Source organism: Bufo gargarizans, chromosome 4, assembly GCF_014858855.1.
Source record: "Bufo gargarizans isolate SCDJY-AF-19 chromosome 4, ASM1485885v1, whole genome shotgun sequence".
Taxonomy (NCBI): domain Eukaryota; kingdom Metazoa; phylum Chordata; class Amphibia; order Anura; family Bufonidae; genus Bufo; species Bufo gargarizans.
The window spans coordinates 285755278-285772847 of NC_058083.1; the positions used below are offsets into that span (position 1 = coordinate 285755278).

Consider the following 17570-nt stretch of genomic DNA (forward strand, 5'->3'; position numbering starts at 1 on the left):
TTTTTGGTGGTATTACTATCTATTATAAAAGTAGAGAAATACAAATTTGGAAATTAGCTAATTTTTGGTAAAGTTGGATTTTTTTTTATAAATAAACATTTCTTTTTTTGACTCAATTTTACCACTGTCATGAAGTACAATATGTGACGAGAAAACAATCTAAGAATGGCCTGGATAAGTAAAAGCGTTTTAAAGTTATCACCACATGTCAGATTTGCAAAAAATCGCCTGGTCCTTAAGGTGAAAATGAGCCCGGCCCTCAAGGGGTTAAAGTCATTGCCCACTTTGTCTCCAGAGACAAAATCATCCGAGATAAAATCAGATTGCATAGCTGAAGAGGTATACCTCTATTCCATCCTCCATTGGCATCTTGATGTGCACCATGACAGTCTTTGATAGGTGATGAGAGATCAATGTTACATGTGTAGCTGGATGTCTGGCTTGCAGCCCAGTGTCATGTGTCTTATGTTCTGTGTAGACACTTTTTGCCACCTTAGACTTAGGAGGTGATTTCCATTTTTACCTGCAGCCCAGATTGGATCACTACGTGCCATTCTTCTAATAAGACTATCCATCCATGCAGAGGTTCCTCTTTGTGCACCTCTTGCTGTCATTCCAGTGTAACGTTGTTCACCCAACTACCAGAAAATGCAACGATGAATACTGCTGACATCTTGGCCTAGGCATGAAACTGCTGAAATGATAAACCAAGGTCTCTCAGTTCAAGGAATCTGTCCCTCTTAGTTTGCAACAAGTGGGGATAACTGGCACGTCGACAAATAGAAGGCATCTCACAATCATCCTATACAACGTTAGTGACGCTACTTTCTCGAGTTGCATAACTTTACAGATTGTCCTTCTTGATATTGCAGTTTCAATGTTGAGGAGTGTATAAAAGAGGAGCGAATTTCCACTGAACTCATTTACAACTATTTATTTTATTTGTTCAACTTAAAATTAGAAAAAAAATTCAACAATGTAACCAGTGGTAAGCAGATAAGGTGTATTGCCTTTTGGGCATTTTTATACAATTGTCTAATTACCTTGAACACACTGAGAGGGTTTTATGTGTGAACTGTATACAAATTATATCAGCATGAAATGATTTATTGTAATAGAAAGCCCTGGATATTGTGCAAGAGTACTTTTAACACTTGAGGTAACATGTGGTGTATTCCAAAAAAGGCACCTGAAGCGGAAAGGAGAGGCAGAGAGATTAAGAGTGGGCAGGGGCGTAACTAGAAGAGGCTACTTTTAAACAGGCTCCTCTCTATCCAGCATTAACATGCCAAAACACACACTATTGTGTGCCTGAGACATTAATCTGTTAAAGGAGTTTTAAAGAGTAGCCCTCTTTGACCTAACAGTTCGAGGCAGCTTTGGAAAAAGAGGACTGTGAAGGATGTGGTTCATACACGGTGTAATGTTAAACATCCTCCAATCTTTTAATTGTGTGCCAGATAGGGCCCTTTAACACTGTGTGCCCCATAGCACTATAGGGCTGCTACAGTGTAATTACATCTCTGGGGAGGGGGTTGTCTGCCATAAACAAGGTAACAAAAGAGACTGATGTCCCAAATTGCAGTAGTGGGAAGTAACACATTTTGGAGTTGTTGCCCCGGAACAAGGATGCTATAGTACATTAGTATACTGGTAGTTGGCTAATTGTAATAATAATCTGTTGGGGAGTTATGTCTTGCTTCTGTTTTATGATCAATGATGTATATGATGCAGACTTAAACAAATGTCTAGTCAGGACTGAAAATTATATGCCACGTGTGACTCTCTACAGTCACTTATATTGGAATTCCAAAAATAGCTCTATTTTTGGAAAACCCTCAAGTCAATGGAGAGAGCGCGCTCTGTGAATAGAAAGTTTAAAATGGGGCCCATTCTCAAGCTGAATTCCACAGCTCCCAGAGGTGGGACTCGCACCTACCGGACATATATAGCATTTCCAGTGAATAAATGTCCAGCTGCAATTAACCCTATAACCTGTCTGACTGTACTGTCTGAGCTCCTGCTGTTATTACTCATGATGACAGTTTATACCTGACATGCTCCAATTCATCAAGCCTCAGAGTTTGTTTTTTTATTATTCATTGCAGCAGTATGGTCTACTTTGAAGACACTTTACATTTCAGAATAGGGAACTACAGTATAATGTAAACAGCAAGTCATTTTACAATCGCATTTATTATGTCAAATAATAATCTGATTATGATATGGTCATGTCGGTGTAGCAACCTCAAACCAACTGTCAACATGCTGGACAGTTATTGATAAAAGTTATTAGGTCACATTTAGATCTAGAGGCTGTATTACATTAAAAGTGTTCCTTCCCGGCAATCGCCAGCTCGTTACTGGAGGGGAATGCTGCTATTACATGCAGCGATCATCTCCATGGTATGGGGAGGAACAAATGACTAATGCCATCGCCGGTCCCCATACTAAATCATTGTTTGCTGGCTGCAGATTGCCCAATGAACGTTCATTGGGTAATTGGTGGCAGTATTACACTGCTAGATCACCAACAAGAGGGTGTGTTTTAGCCAAAACAGTCATGACTTAATGGGAAAAAAGGCCCTTCGCGCCCAATTTTGTTTGGCATTTTTGGAGCAAAATAAGCCAACAAATAGGTGTGGTACAGTTGGATTAGACAGTCTATAGGTGCATCAGATTTACCAGCCAGCATCAGGCACTGTGATAAATCTGGACCTGTTTAACACTCTGTGTCTTACTATTAAACAATTAAAAATAAAAATTATTTTTATTACAGATTTTTTTTTCTTCTTGATGACACTTAGAAAATTCATTTCACTGAGTTTTGTCTGGCACAATAAAAAGTCCAACGTGCCCAATAAAAATGAGAAAAAAGAGTATAGTCACACAAATCAAATCTGCTAGATATTTCAGTAACTCTCCTATTCATCTGAATGGGGGTTGCAGGAATCTATGTGGTAGCTACTGGCAAAAAAAAACATTCAGCGCAATGGATCGGATCTGCAGTGGTAGCAATTTCTGCCATGTGTGAAAAATGCTATGAAACTCCAAGAATCCTAAATAGATAACTAGAACGAATGTTGAAAAAAAACAAAAAACTTTTTTGTGTTGAGTGAATGGACTGAAAATCAGTATCCTTAGAGGGGGAGTGACACAGTTGTCTAAAAACCTCAAACAGCGGAAAACAAAATCCCTTTTACTACACAGAATAATGCAACAAGCTCCTCTGAGATAACTTTCTGACATATTTTCCAGCTAGGTGAGATGATGGCTAAAGGATAACTTAACTGAAATAACTTTACTTCAAGTGTCTAAGTGAGCGATGTAATGAAATCTGTTTGCTGTGCTAGCTGTCTCCGGATTGGGCTGTAATTACACCACAGAAGGAAGAAAGGTAGCTGAGTCTCAATCTAGATCATTTGTGTAAACTCAGCCTTCTTGTCAACGATGGTCTCACGTTGCATGCATGCAAACCACAAAAATCATCTCCAATGAGCAAAGCAGAGACAGGCTCAAGTTCCAGGCTTGTGATTACCTTATATTCTGTCACTGAAGTTTTCAGAGTTGTTTCATCTGACAAACTAAGGTTAGGAAAGAAACCCATTCAGATACAGGATGAGCGCACAAAGCCGAGGAAATCCATTCACTATATACAAACTCAGCTCCAGCTGCTAATCTTTACATGCATTGCGTTCATAAGCAGAGCATACTGTTATATATATTTTTTAGATCAAAATTAATCAATTTGAAAAGGTTAGAAATAAATAAATACAAACTAAAAACAAAGATCAATTTATTGTATAAAAGTTACATTTCCTTCTGGTGTTCACACTGGCACTTATGGGTGAAATTAGAAAACAAAGAGTAAACATGATGCCATTCATTGCTTTAGACATACATTTACAATGTACACTTATTTTTGATTGATTTGCCTTTTTACCGTTCAAATAAATAAAAGAAATACAAAAAAAATACTATTTCCATTTCAGGCGTTCTAGTAAACACTACGTTGATGAGCTGTACAATAACAGCAGCTGAAATACTATAAGATGTAAACTGGAAAGGGCAGAATATTGGTACAGCAATTCCCAATGTTGTAAAAAGTTCAGGGCAGATTTCGGATGCTGCAGCTTCATTTCATGCTAATGAGGAGTGTCCTTGATGTAGGCACACACTGCATGGTATTTGGGAACACTGTTTAGAGAAGAGATTTCCTATTGACACCTGCAGAATCCCACTCTTTCTGTCCTCCCAGGAGCAGGAAAACCACAGGCCACCACGCTGGCGCCATCCCTGGCTATGTCCAATCAATAACACCTTATTTCCTGGCCATTTGCTGAGGTCACAGCAGCAAACCTCATTAATTATTTCTACTAGTTCAGCCTCAAGTGTGCTTCTGGCATGACAAGAGAAAATGATTTGACCTTTTTTTTCCTCTTATTCTATTTTTATCAGTAGCAATCAAACAAGATTAAAAAAAAATAGGCTGTACATCCATTGCTCAATGTGATGAATGAGAATCAGAAGGAAAACAAGTCCACCAGTGACCACCCCAGGTTTTTGCTGAATTATTGGATTTATATAAATACAAAATAAAAGAAGTGAAAAATAAAATAAAAATAGGCAATAAAAATAAGCAGCAGGAATCGTCTGCTGACAGTGTCATGGCAATCTGGTCACAGCATATACAATGTTCTCCAAGGCAGATCTGGCCTTTGAGGGAGGGAAGCAATGTAGGTTCTCCAGAGCTTTGTTTCCATGGTAACGGCACAGGTCAATAGCTGCAGTCACACCTTTGCCAGCCTTGATTGCCTCTTGCAACTGTGAGAAAGCACAGGCACACATGAAATGCAAGTCACACTGCCACATGGCACAGAATATTTTTATTATGACGTGATGAATAAGAAGAACCTCACCCCAATTGTTCTTAACAAAGAGAAATGCCGCCCCCGCTATAACACAATCCTGTGAAGATGGCTGCATAATAAGATCACATCATGCTGAACGAACATGAGACAGCTTTTTTTGTTTGGTTAAGTGACGGGGGACATTATGGCCTTCTCAGTCTGGTAGCTGAAAAGTTAAAATCGCTACCTTTCTAAGATGCTTTTCTTTCCCAGTGACAGCGAGTTTCATATCAACAAAGAAGCGTCGCACCGTGTTCAGACACCTTAACAAGCAGGCTGAGAATGTGAGCGGCAAGTGAATATCCTTCCCATTATGAATACTTTACATCTCTACAGGTCATCATCATCATGTAAAATAATGCACCACCCTCCATTAACCCCTTAGTGACCACCCATAGGTGTTTTTACGGCGGTCACTAAGGGGCCTTGGGCTGGACTGCCGTCTTTTTACGGCGGCACTTCAGCCCAAGCTAGAGCTATAAAAAAAAAGTGCAGGAGCTCCCTGCCCACAGCTACCAGAGGCAGCTGACGGCTGGGAGCAGTGATCAGAGACCGTGACAAGCGATCACCAAAAATGCCGGCAGCAGAGCAATATGGCCCCTAAACATCGGGAAAAATTGTGTGGGAGCTATTGGCGCCATTTCTGCACAAAGAGTACCACGTGTACACTGATAATTTTTATACCAGCATACCCCTTTTTAAATCCCTCCATGCTGAAAACACAGGGGCTTGTGGGACAGTGCGTAAAAATAGAGTGGGATACCCACAACTGCTAGTGTCAAAGCGTTTGGAGAGAGGAACATCCTTCGCCCTTGCAAGTGACCAGCTGCTTGCAGTGAAGTGGAAGGATGTCTACAGGCTGACCACCATGCACGCAGACACCACAGTAGCATAATAAATTTATGGGAGGTGTAGACCTCTCGGACTAAGCGCTTAGACCCTACCTGGTTTGGTATAAAAAGGTAGCAATCTACCTCATTCAGATTGCTACCTATAGTAGTTTTGTTTAATTTAAAAAGGCCCAAGGAACCCTCAACTTCCTCGAGTTCCTGGAGGAGGTTGAGAGTCTCCTGTTTGAGTCTCCCGCACCTGAGCAAGCCTTTGAATCTGAGGATGTTCGAAGGCTTTCAGAACGCCACTTCCCTCACCCCGACCCTGCCACCACCAGCAAGACATATCCTCAGAAACAATGCTGGGTGTGAAGCAAACATGGAAGGAGGAGGGACACCCATTTTTACTGCCCGTTGCCCATCACAACCAGGCCTCTGCAATTACCCCTGTTTTGAGGCATACCATACGGTTGCTAATTATTAATTTTATTTAATACCAAAAAGGGTGGGTGGGAGGTCTTTCAGGAAGTCAATTAATTCTCATTTTCTGTTTAGTTTGTGGGTTTGTGGGCTTTCTAGGGAGGGAGGGATCCTTTTGGGATGAGTTGTGGAGCAATTTTTTTTTTTTTTTCAGACATTGGAACAAATTTTACCTTTTCTGATTTGATTTCTTAAATTTTATTATTTCATTTTTTATGACTATGTCCTGCCACACAAAGCTGTTAATTCCATTCACATTACTGTATCATGATATTGGCATGATATTTTTTTATTTGGAGGATCTCTAATGATTGAGTTGTTCCTCACAAGTACAGTAAGGGCTTTATAAAGATTTTTTTTGTGGACCTCTTACACCCCACAACAAGTCTAGAAATCCTGACATAATTTTGGGAATTAGTGATCCATTACTGTTCTTACAGATGGTTCTGGACACTGTCCTTTTATATACTCTGTAGGTGACTGGTTGATTGTGTGCATAGCGGATTCTACCTTGTCGGGCAGGGGCCTGTTATGGTGCACTGCGTCACTTAGCACGTTCGTCTCTCATATAGGGATTGATGGGGCTAAAGAGATGTTGTACGACCAGTCACTGTCCTTGAATACCAGCTTGTCATTACAGCCCTATTGGTGTTCTTGTATCTTGTTAACAAACTGGAATTTGCAACATGGTTGGAGATATTTTTCTCTGTTTTCTTGGACATGTTGCTTTTCACTACAGTTCAGTTTTTTCTTTCTGCAATAAGTAATTAAATGTCAGACCAGAACGCTGCTCACAACAGCATCAGAATGACAGAAATGCGGGACAACTGCTTTATTGGCGAGACATAGTCATATGTACAGGCAAATGCCTTTTTAGAAATCTGCCTCCCTTATAAGTGCACAGCTTCACTTCTCATCTGTATGCGCCACAAAGATAAGAACGTGGCATATTTCTAAAACCGTAACAGGGTTACCAATCAAAAAAAAAAAAAATCTCCAATTTCCTGTGAAAATGTTATTAATAATTTGAATAAAAGCATATATACTCATTATTTCATCTTATAAAAATTTGGCACTCATCATGCTCACTACACCACTTAGATGCCTGCTTTACGGCATCTAGTTTTCAAAATAGGGTCATTTATAAGGGTTTTCTATCATTTTGCAGTTCATCGCCATAACATGTGTGCAATGGGGCCTGAACCATTTTCAGTTTATTATCTGAAAGGCCCCAGGTGCTTCTTTATGTTTGGGCCCTGCCATGTGTCAAGACATAAGATTAGGGCCACAATGGGGATATTTCTGAAGACGGAGAAATTGGGTGATACATCCCAAAATGTACTTCATTTTCAAGCTCTGTACAAAAAAAAGGTACACTTTTGTGCAAAAAATGAAAACATTATATTTTTTTTGCCTGCTTAGTATTACTTTCTACTAAAAACTAGGGGGTCTAAAAGCTCACTACACCCCTAGATGAATACCTTAAGGGGTCTAGTTTTCAAAATGGGGTCATTTATGGGGGTTTTCTATTGTTTTGGCAGCTCAACGCCATTACAAGTGTGCAATGGGGCCTAAAACATTTTCAAGCAAATTTTGCGTTCTGAAAGCCATTAGGTGCTCCTTTATGTTTGGGCCCTGCCGTGTGTCAAGACATAAGATTAGGGCCATATTTCTGAAGACAGGACAAATGGGGTGATACATTTTGGGGTGTACTTCATTTTAATATGCTTTGTGGAAAAAAAACTGTCTCTAAATTGACACTTGTGTAAAAAATGAAAATGTTATTTTTTTTCACCTTCTTAGCATTAATTTCTTTAAAAAACTAGGGTATTAAAAAACTCATTACACCCATTGATGAATACGTCAAGTGGTCTAGTTTTCAAAATGGGGTCACTTGGGGGTTATATTTTTCTAACACTTATAAGCCTCTGCAAACTTGGCTTGTTGCAGGAAAAAAATCTGTACTTCAAAAAATTTTAAATTAATGTTAAAATAGTAAAGCCTCATACCAGTGTATTACTGTACTGCGTCGGCAGCAGGAAGCGCACGGCATCATAGCAACCAATGACGCCGTGCGCTCCTGCACTCAGAAGAAATCCAGGCCGGTATAACACGGTCCGTGTATAACGGACGTGTGCATGAGGCTTAAGTCTCCTAAATAAAATAAAAAATGGTAAAAATTTTTGTAAGTGCAGCCAAAATAAAGTAAAGATGTGGAAATATATTTCAGATAAAAATATTGAATAGTATCTATTTGTGTATGTGAAATATTGCAGTTGAAAATAGGAAAATATGGCAATTTTGACAAATTTTCATAGAATTTTACCACCTGAGTAAAGTACAATATGTGACAAGAAAACTTTGATGTGCAAAACCTTTACAAAGTTATTCTCTGCTAAAAGTGACAAATGTCAGATTTCCAAAATCTGGCTTGGTCATTAAGGCCTCTTTCACACGGGCATCACAGATTTGGCCCGGATAGGATGCGGGTGCGTTGCGGGAAAATGCACGATTTTTCTGCACAAGCGCAAAGCATTTTAATGCGTTTTGCAGGCGCGTGAGAAAAATCGGCATGTTTGGTACCCAGACCCGAACCTGGACTTCTTCACAGAAGTTCAGGTTTGGGTTCGGTGTTGTGTAGATTTTATTATTTTAATAGTATTCTTAATACAGAATGCTTAGTAAAATATTTATGGAGGGGTAAAAAAAAAAGAAAAAATAATTTAACTCACCTGTTCGCGCAGCCCGGCTTCTCTTCTGTCTTCTTCTTTGATGCCCAGGAGGAAAAGGACCTGTGGTGACGTCACTGCACTCATCACATGGTCCATCACATGATCCATCACCATGGTGATGGACCATGTGATTAGCTCAGTGACATCACCACAGGTCCTTTTCCTCACAGATCATCAAAGAAGAAGACAGAATAGAAGCCGGGCTGCACGACCAAGTAGATGAGGTGAGTTAAATTAAGGTGAGTTTTTATTAACCCCTATTTTACTAAGCATCCTGCATCAAGAATGCTATCATTTTCTCTTATAACCATGTTATAAGGGAAAATAATAATGATCGGGTCCCCATCCCGATCATCTCCGAGCAACCATGCATGAAAATCGCACCGCATCTGCACTTGCTTGCGGATGCTTTTGATTTTCACGCAGCCCCATTCACTTCTATGGGGCCTGCGTTTCGTGAAAAACACACAAAATACAGCATGCTGTGATTTTCACGCAATGCACAAATTATGCGTGAAAATCACTGCTCAAGTGCACAGCCCCATAGAAATAAATGGGTCCGGATTCAGTGCGGGTGCAATGCGTTCACCTCACGCATTGCACCCACACGGAAATCTCGTGTGAAAGAGGCCTAAGGGGTTAAGACAGCAGAATATAAACTCCTCTGGAAATAGAAATCATACAATGTGTGATTCTGGCATTGAGCACAGCAGTGTTTCATTGCTCTGTCTACAACTGTTATCTGCTTCTATTTTCCAATAAAAACCTGTGATTTAAATCATAAACAGAAAGTGAGAACTACAGGCTGGTGGAGGATTTATAATACTACCCCTAAAGTAATAAAACTCCAATATCTATCAACTGAAGAACAAATAGAAATTCTGCAAACTACTGCACAACAGTCCTGAAAAGAGAAGCTCCACAAATAAAGTCGTTCTGAAGAATATTTTAGAGAGCTACACTTCCATACCAATTATAAGTTACAATATAGCAAGGAAATAGTGGCTCAATAGTAGATCATGGTCAAGGCAGCGATCAGTAGATCGGACATTTAAGGCTATTTTCACATCTCCGGTTTGAATTGTGGTGGAGATCCGTATGCAATTTGAAAGGCAAGCGGAGAACTAGCTGGACACAAACTGCAGCATGCTGCGGTTTGTGTCCGGCAAATCCTCCACTTGTCTGCTGGAAAGGGCATGCCGGAGATTCACACCAGAGGTCTGAAAGTGGCCTAAGTCACCAGGCTGTTCCCATGTTGGTTTAATGACAGAACTCTGTGAACTGATTCTTTGTAGGTTTACTACAATGTTAGGCCTCATGCACACGACCGTTGTTTCGGTCCGCATCCGAGCCGCCGTTCTGGCGGCTCGGATGCAGACCCATTCATTGCAAAAAAAATATAACATGTCCTATTCTTGTCCGCGATTTGCAGGACAAGAATAGGCATTTATATTGCCGGCGCCCGTTCTGTTCCGCAAATTGCGGAAGGCAACACGAGCGCCTTCCGTTTTTTGTGGATCGGCGCTTTGCGGACCGAAAAAAACTGCACGGTTGTGTGCATGAGGCCTTGGGTTGTCTCATCTGAGACATTAGTGGCATATTGCAAGGATAAGCACCTATCTCCACAATGGGACCTCAAAGTGAGTGGAGAGCAGCCACACATGCGTGGCTGCTCTCTATTCATTTCTATGAGAGTTCTGAAACTAGTGGAGAGCTGGTTTGGCTAATTCTGGCAGTTCCATATTAGTTAATGGAGGGGTCGTTGTGCTTGCACGGTGCGATCTCCATTAATTTCTATACAAAGTCAGAAAATAGCGAAGCACCCTTTCTGAACTCCCATAGAAATAAATGGAAGGCATGCACAGTGCGCTCTCCTTCACTATTGGGGGGCCTGTTTTAGGGATGGGTGTTGGTCCCACCACCGAGACAGGCAACTATCTCTCGGATAGAAAGGAATGGAGAGCACTCCGTGCAAGTGCGGCCACTGCTCCATTCGCTAATATGCTAGCAATATGCCATCAAAGTCCCAAATGGCACAAGTCCTTTAACGTCACTAGCATTTTTATGTGAATGGCTCTTTGGGAACCATATAGGGACTGGTCAGATAATATAGCACAATATTTTCAGCTAAAAAACAAAGTAATCTCAAATGGCCCTTTACATGGGAGAGATGTTTAAAAATGCCCAGCGACTGAAGGACTAATGTTAATGCGCTCATTTTTGTTAATTGCATTGTTTATGCAGAAAATAATTCTCACTTGTCATCAGGACATCCCCATGTGTAAATAAGCATCTAACTGTCACTTGTAATGGACATTATATGGGGAGGGGGGAATAAACAACTGAATGAACCAACATAATCAAAAAAATGATTATTGTATAATATAAATGCAAGTAAATGAATAGGAATTGACTTGCCATATATTTGACTGGTGCTTATTCTGGGCAATATATCTGACTATGTAAAAAGACCCTAAATAATAACTACACATAAACCTAAAAATTACTTTTAGTAACATTACAAGTGCATATAATCTATTCTTCCCAATCTTCTTGTTCAATCTGTGCCATAAGCAGAGTTTGATTAGATTTTGGTTTCATTACACAGACCTTAGTCCTCATTGCTAGTATAAAGCCTAATTCACACAGTGATTTGGTCAGTGTTTGATCAGTGATTTTCATCAGCGACTGTGAGCCAAGACCAGATGCGGGTGTAAACACAGAATGGAAGCAAATCTTTCGATTATACCTTATCTCTGAGTAGGTCCAGTTGGCTCACAATCACTGACCAAATCATTTTTAAAGGGATTCTGTCATCAGATTTTACCCCTATAACCTAAAGATATCCTCATGTCCGGACTAAGAAGAATCCTAAGCTGGCCTTATTAAAAGTCACTGAGGCTCTATTTGTCCAAAAAACAGGTTTTTATAACCTGCCAATCACTTACTTAAGGTGCCCAAGGGGAGGTCCGTTAATACAGGGTGCCCGTCCGCACCCCTCGCCGTCAGGTGCCCAGCGCTGCCTTCCGTCTTCATCGCTGCTTTCTACAGCTCAGCGCCGCCCCTGCAATCCTCCCGTCCCTTTGCCAGATCCCGCGCCTGCGCACTAGGCTCGGCCTGATGCGCCCGTGCGGACTCCTGGCAGCGGCTTCATTGAGCGAAGTGCGCATGCGCCGGCGTGATGCGCACTTCGCTCAACCCTAATATGACCTGCAGATTTGCCGAGCCTAGTGCGCAGGTGCGGGATCTGGCAAAGGGACGGGAGGATTGCAGGGGCGGCGCTGAGCTGTAGAAGGCGGCGCTGGGCACCGGACAGCAAGGGGTGCGGACGGGCATCCTGTATTAACAGACCTCCCCTTGGGCACCTTAAGTAAGTAATTGGCAGGTTATAAAAACCTGTTTTTTGGACAAATAGAGCCTCAGTGACTTTTAATAAGGCCAGCTTAGGATTCTTCTTCTTAGTCCGGACATGAGGATATCTTTAGGTTATAGGGGTAAAATCTGATGACAGAATCCCTTTAAGTGTGAACTAGGCCTAACACAAACAGCTGTCAGAATACAACATGAGGAGAGAGGTAATTTTTATATTTGCTTCTCAACATGTTTTTACATGTAGATGTGTGAAGCAAATTACAAAAATGTAGTTTAGTAAATGGTATTTGTGCATATACTGACCTTTGCTAAGTCTATCAAGTTTCCTTTCAGCTGAGCCTAGAAAAGAAGGCAAGATGTTTCAAAAATGTATGTAGCTTTTACAGAACAACATTTTAAGACCCTGTTCACATTGTGTTTGAGCCTTTGGTGAGAGGTATACATTGTTAGGATTTTCAGATATATCCCTCTGACACATGCCACTGAATAAGAATACAGTAATAATATGTGATACATATCTTTATGTTGGATGCCTCTGGAAGTAAGAGAGCAGTCTTATTACACAGTCCATTGGTATACCAATGTACTGTGTAGAGATGAGCGAATTTCATATTTTGAAATTCGTTCACGCTTGGTTTACTGGTAAAAGGTGAATTGCGTAATGGATTCCGTTACCACGGACCATTCCGTTATTCATTCCGTCATAATAGAAGTCTATGGGCTGCAAAACGAATCTGTTCCGTTTCTGTTATGCAGGGGAGTAACGAAATCCATAACGCAATTCTGCTTTTACCACCAAACGAAGCGTGAACGAATTTCAGAACATGAAATTCGCTCAGCTTTAGTACTGTGTAGCAGCCCAATAGATAGAAAAAAAGCACTTGTGAATCAGGGCCTATAGGCATACATCTGGCGTACGTATGGAGGGCTTTCCCAACGCATAGGCCAAATGTACACTTAGGCCTACTATGTTCAAACTACTAATGTGGAAGTGGATATGTGTTGGGCTGGAGTTCTTTGGATTCACCAGAGGAAATTATCTATCTGTGCAGAACATGTGCATGTTATTTGTGAATCAGCTAATAAAGTTATTTGTGAATAACCCTGGAGGCAAGTGATTGACTTCAAAGTCCATGTTTGCTTACCATTTTATTTTTATTTTTAACCCCCCCCCCCCCCCCAACCCACTCAATTGGAACTGTAAAGGAAACTAGTTACCTGCTCCCTGATACTCGGCTCTGGCTCTGTGGGTCCTGGGCTGTCTTCCCTGCACTTCTGATCCCCGCATGTAGACTTCCTGCAGAGACTGGGTCAAGTACACCACTGTAGCCAATGACTAGCCTCAAAAGTGACATGTCCCCAATAGGAATGTGACACAGCAATGATGTACTGCTTGGTGACTGATCACCTTAGAGGCCAGTCATTGGCTGCAGTGGTGCATGTGACCCTGCCTATCAAGGAAGTTTACATCTGTGGACCGGAAGTGCAGTGAAGACCCTCTGGGACCCACATAGCTGGAACCGAGCGTCAGGGAATAGGCAAGTATACCTCACTTCACAGGTCCTCTGGATGGGGAATTTTAAAAAATTGGGGACAACTCCATTAAAGGAGTTATCCAGGAATGGATAATGATGACCTATCCTCAGCGGGGGTCCCAGTCCCCCCACGATCAGCTGTTTTGTGGAGCTGTTACGCTCTTCAAGCATAGCAGCTGTGCTTGGTATTGTAGTTCAGCCACATTCACTTCAATTGGGCTGAGCTGCAACTAGGCCATGTGACTGATATACAGTGACATCACATGGCCTAGGAAAAGAGCGCCAGACTCTAACAGCTGATCGTTGGGGGTCCCGGGGGTCGGCTCCTGCCGGTCTGATATTGATGACCTATCCCGAGGTCATCAATATTAGTTACCGGATAACCCCTTTAAGGCTCTATTGTAATAGTTTCAGAGTCTGGGCCATTTAGAGGAACCTTTGGTATTCTGATGGGCCAATCTGGCTTGCTTTAGGCTGAGTAAAAAGCATGTAATTGACAAACAATATAGGTGTAGGAGTTTTCGTTATACAACATCAATAAGAGACATCAATAATAAAACTAGAAAAGACTAGTGATGACAGCATCCATACAGGTGAAACAGCTCACCTTTACTGACACCTCCAACACATAATCACTATGTTTCGACCTATGCAAGGTTCTTTGTGAAGCACAATTCTGGCAGTAAGTTTACACTCAAAAAGCTTGTAGCCGATGATATCTATCTATCATTATCAAGTACAATGCCAAGCGTTGGGTGGAGTGGTATAAAAATATGCCGTCACTGGACTTTGAAGCAGTGGAAACGTGTCCTGTGGTGTGACAAATCATGTTTCTCTATCCGGCAGTCTGATGGATGAGCCTGGATTTAGTGAATGCCAGGAGAATGTTACCCGCCTGAATGCTTTGGGCCAACTGTAAGGTTTGGTGGAGGAGGGATAATGCTATGGAGTTGTTTTTCAGGGGTTGACCTAGACTCCTTAGTTGCATTGAAGGGAAACCTTAATGCGTCAGCACGCCAAAATATTTTGGACAATTTCTAACTTTGTAGGAACAGTTTGGGGAAGGCTCTTTTCTGTTCCAGCATGACTGTGTCCCAGTGCACGAAGCAAGGTCTATAAAGGAATAGCTGGGTGAGTCTGAGGTGGAAGAACTTGATTGGCCTGAGCAGGTCCCTGACCTCAACTGCACTGAACACGTTTGGGATTAACTAGAATGGAAATTGTGAGCCAGGCCCTGTCATCCAACATCATTGAACTCACAAATGCTCTTCTGGATGAAAAATTCTTTGATATACAGTGATGCCACTGGCCTAGGAAGTGCTTCCGAACAGTCCCGCTGCCTCTATCATGAGCTGATCTGTGGAGGTGCTGGAAGTTGGACCCCCACAGGTTTGATACTAATGACCTATCCTGAGGATATGCCATGAATATAAAAATTCCAGAAAACCCCTTTAAGTCTTACAGTATTTGCTAAGTTGCTTTATTTTTCATTTTAGATGCGATGTGAAGCTGTACATCGCCTTTAAAGGGGTTGTCTTATCTCGTCGTTACTAAGGTCCCGGCCACCTTCCGGCCGGTACACAGGAGAGCGCTTCGGAGCTTGCCGTTTCAGTAGCTCCCATCGCTGTGCATGAGAACTATGGAAACAGTGTAGCACAACAAGAAATGCTGCTTCTGAGGTAGGGAAACAGTATAGTTTGCTGTGCTACGCCGTTTCAGTAGCTCTCATGAATGGCAATGGGAGCTACTGAAACAGTGATCGCTGGAGCGATCTGCTGTTTCCCGGCCGGAAGGTGGTCGGGAGTGTATCTCATCTCGCCTTAGTAATGGCGAGATGAGAGAACCCCTTTAAGCGTTTTTCTATGCCTTTGTTACTACCTTTTATGTAATTACAACTCAGTTAAAAGCAATAGAAATGTGTGCACTATATGAATCATTCATGATGATGAATAATACAACAGACATGATAAATTCATTCATTTATTTATGTAAGACATGAATAGGTAAACGCCACATATTTAAATAGAGCCATCACACAGCCAGGAACCGCGTTTTTACCTGTTTGACCTGCTCCATCCACGCCTCTCTTCCTATAAACTCCTGATGAAGAACAACAGGGGCACAGTTCAAACTGAAAGATGTGCCACTGGACTTCCCATTCATGAACGGCTGCAGGTCTGAGTTCAGCTGAAATACAATAAGCAAATAGTGTTCAGCATCTTAAGTATCAGAATCTGGAATAAAATAGTATGTGCTCTGTCTGAATATTAGGCAGCAGTGTAATGGTTTTACTGTATTCTCCGCTCATAAATGAACAGCTAAATGGACCCTTCAATCTTAAAGAAACTTGTATTCTAAAGGGCATATTTTAAAGTGAGCTACACACTTATTTTTAAAGAGCATTTACTGTATTTTCATGGAGCAATAAGCTACATATCTAGTTGAAGTATGGAAAATGCTGCATGGGACAAAGCCATGATTAAACTCTTGAAAAATACTATTGTAATGAACTAAATGGCAATGATGAAAGAGTGATAGACTGTAAATTGACTATGTAAAGCGGAGATGCTCAACCTGCGGCCCTCCAGCTGTTGTAAAACTACAACTCCCATCCTGCCCTGCTAAAGGCTGATAGCTGTAGGCTGTTCGGGCATGCTATAGTTTTGCAACAGCTGGAGGGCCGCTGCAGACTTGCTTTGTTTTCTACACTCTCCATGCAGTTATTATTGCCAAGCTCATGTGATTTATGGTATACTTGTAAAGAATCTGTCCATTTTAAGGGGTTGGTCCATCTGATACATTGGGGACATATTGCTAGGCTATGCCCCCAATGTCTAAAAGGTGCCAGTCCCACTTATCTCTAGAACGGAACCCACAAAGCGAAGGAGAGAGGACCACGCATGCGCGGTCGTTCTGCATTCATTTCAATGGGAGTAGCAAAAATAGCCGAGTGCTGGCTGCCAGCCCGACAGAGCAGTGCACTTCCCATTCTATGGGACTTCCAAAAACAGGAAACAATCTCCGCGCAATGGCTGCATTTCCCAGACTGAACACTGCTCCATTTCACTGAACTCACAGCATCATGATTTATGAGGCTACTAATTCCTGCCCGATTGGGGTCTAGTGTAATCACAGCATTATATGGCGACAGTACAGTAGACCCACAGTCAGACAGGAATTTACAGCATCAAATCATTATGATAATGTGAGTAGAGTCAGAGCAGCAGTGTTCAGTCCAGGAAATGCAGCCATCACACAGAGAGTGTTTCCTGGCTAGAAACTGGCTAGATTTACCACCACTTGTGTACCAATAGAGGGTTTAATTGCACCTGGGACTGCAAACATCTCTGTCATATATAACATTAATAAGCAAATGAAATGAAGATACAAATATAACACCCCAGTGTTGTTACCAGTTCTGCACCTTGCTTCTATCTTTTATGGTCTAACCTCATGTCATCTTGTGCATTTTATTCCAGGTTCACCACACTGTGCATTTCTAATTTTTGCAACTGTTTATATGTAATGTTCCTGGTTCACCAGTAGGTGGCAACAAACACAGCAGAGATACCCTCAGTTCTGCTGGCCATGGAGGCCAAAGCTTAAAGCCTCAGGAGCCAGGAACATAATTCCCTGGCATAACCTCAGAGTCAGACTGCAGAGAGAAGGTGCAGCAGACAGAAGAATCTAAGTCATACAGTCAGCCTGTCA

The 17570-nt window shown here is 41.7% G+C and overlaps 1 protein-coding gene across 2 annotated transcripts in view; it reads right to left on the reverse strand.

The window, feature by feature from the left end:
- Positions 1-3779: 3779 nt before the first annotated feature.
- PDSS2 (decaprenyl diphosphate synthase subunit 2) overlaps positions 3780-17570 on the reverse strand; it is a 196750-nt gene continuing 182959 nt past the window's right edge. For both annotated transcript variants that reach the window (XM_044289937.1, XM_044289938.1), the window contains exons 7-9: positions 15918-16046; positions 12628-12663; positions 3780-4824 (exon numbers count right to left, since the gene is read on the reverse strand). In XM_044289937.1, the coding sequence (XP_044145872.1) occupies positions 4666-4824; positions 12628-12663; positions 15918-16046 (324 nt within the window). In that variant the 3' untranslated portion in view covers positions 3780-4665. The remainder of the gene's footprint in view (positions 4825-12627; positions 12664-15917; positions 16047-17570) is intronic.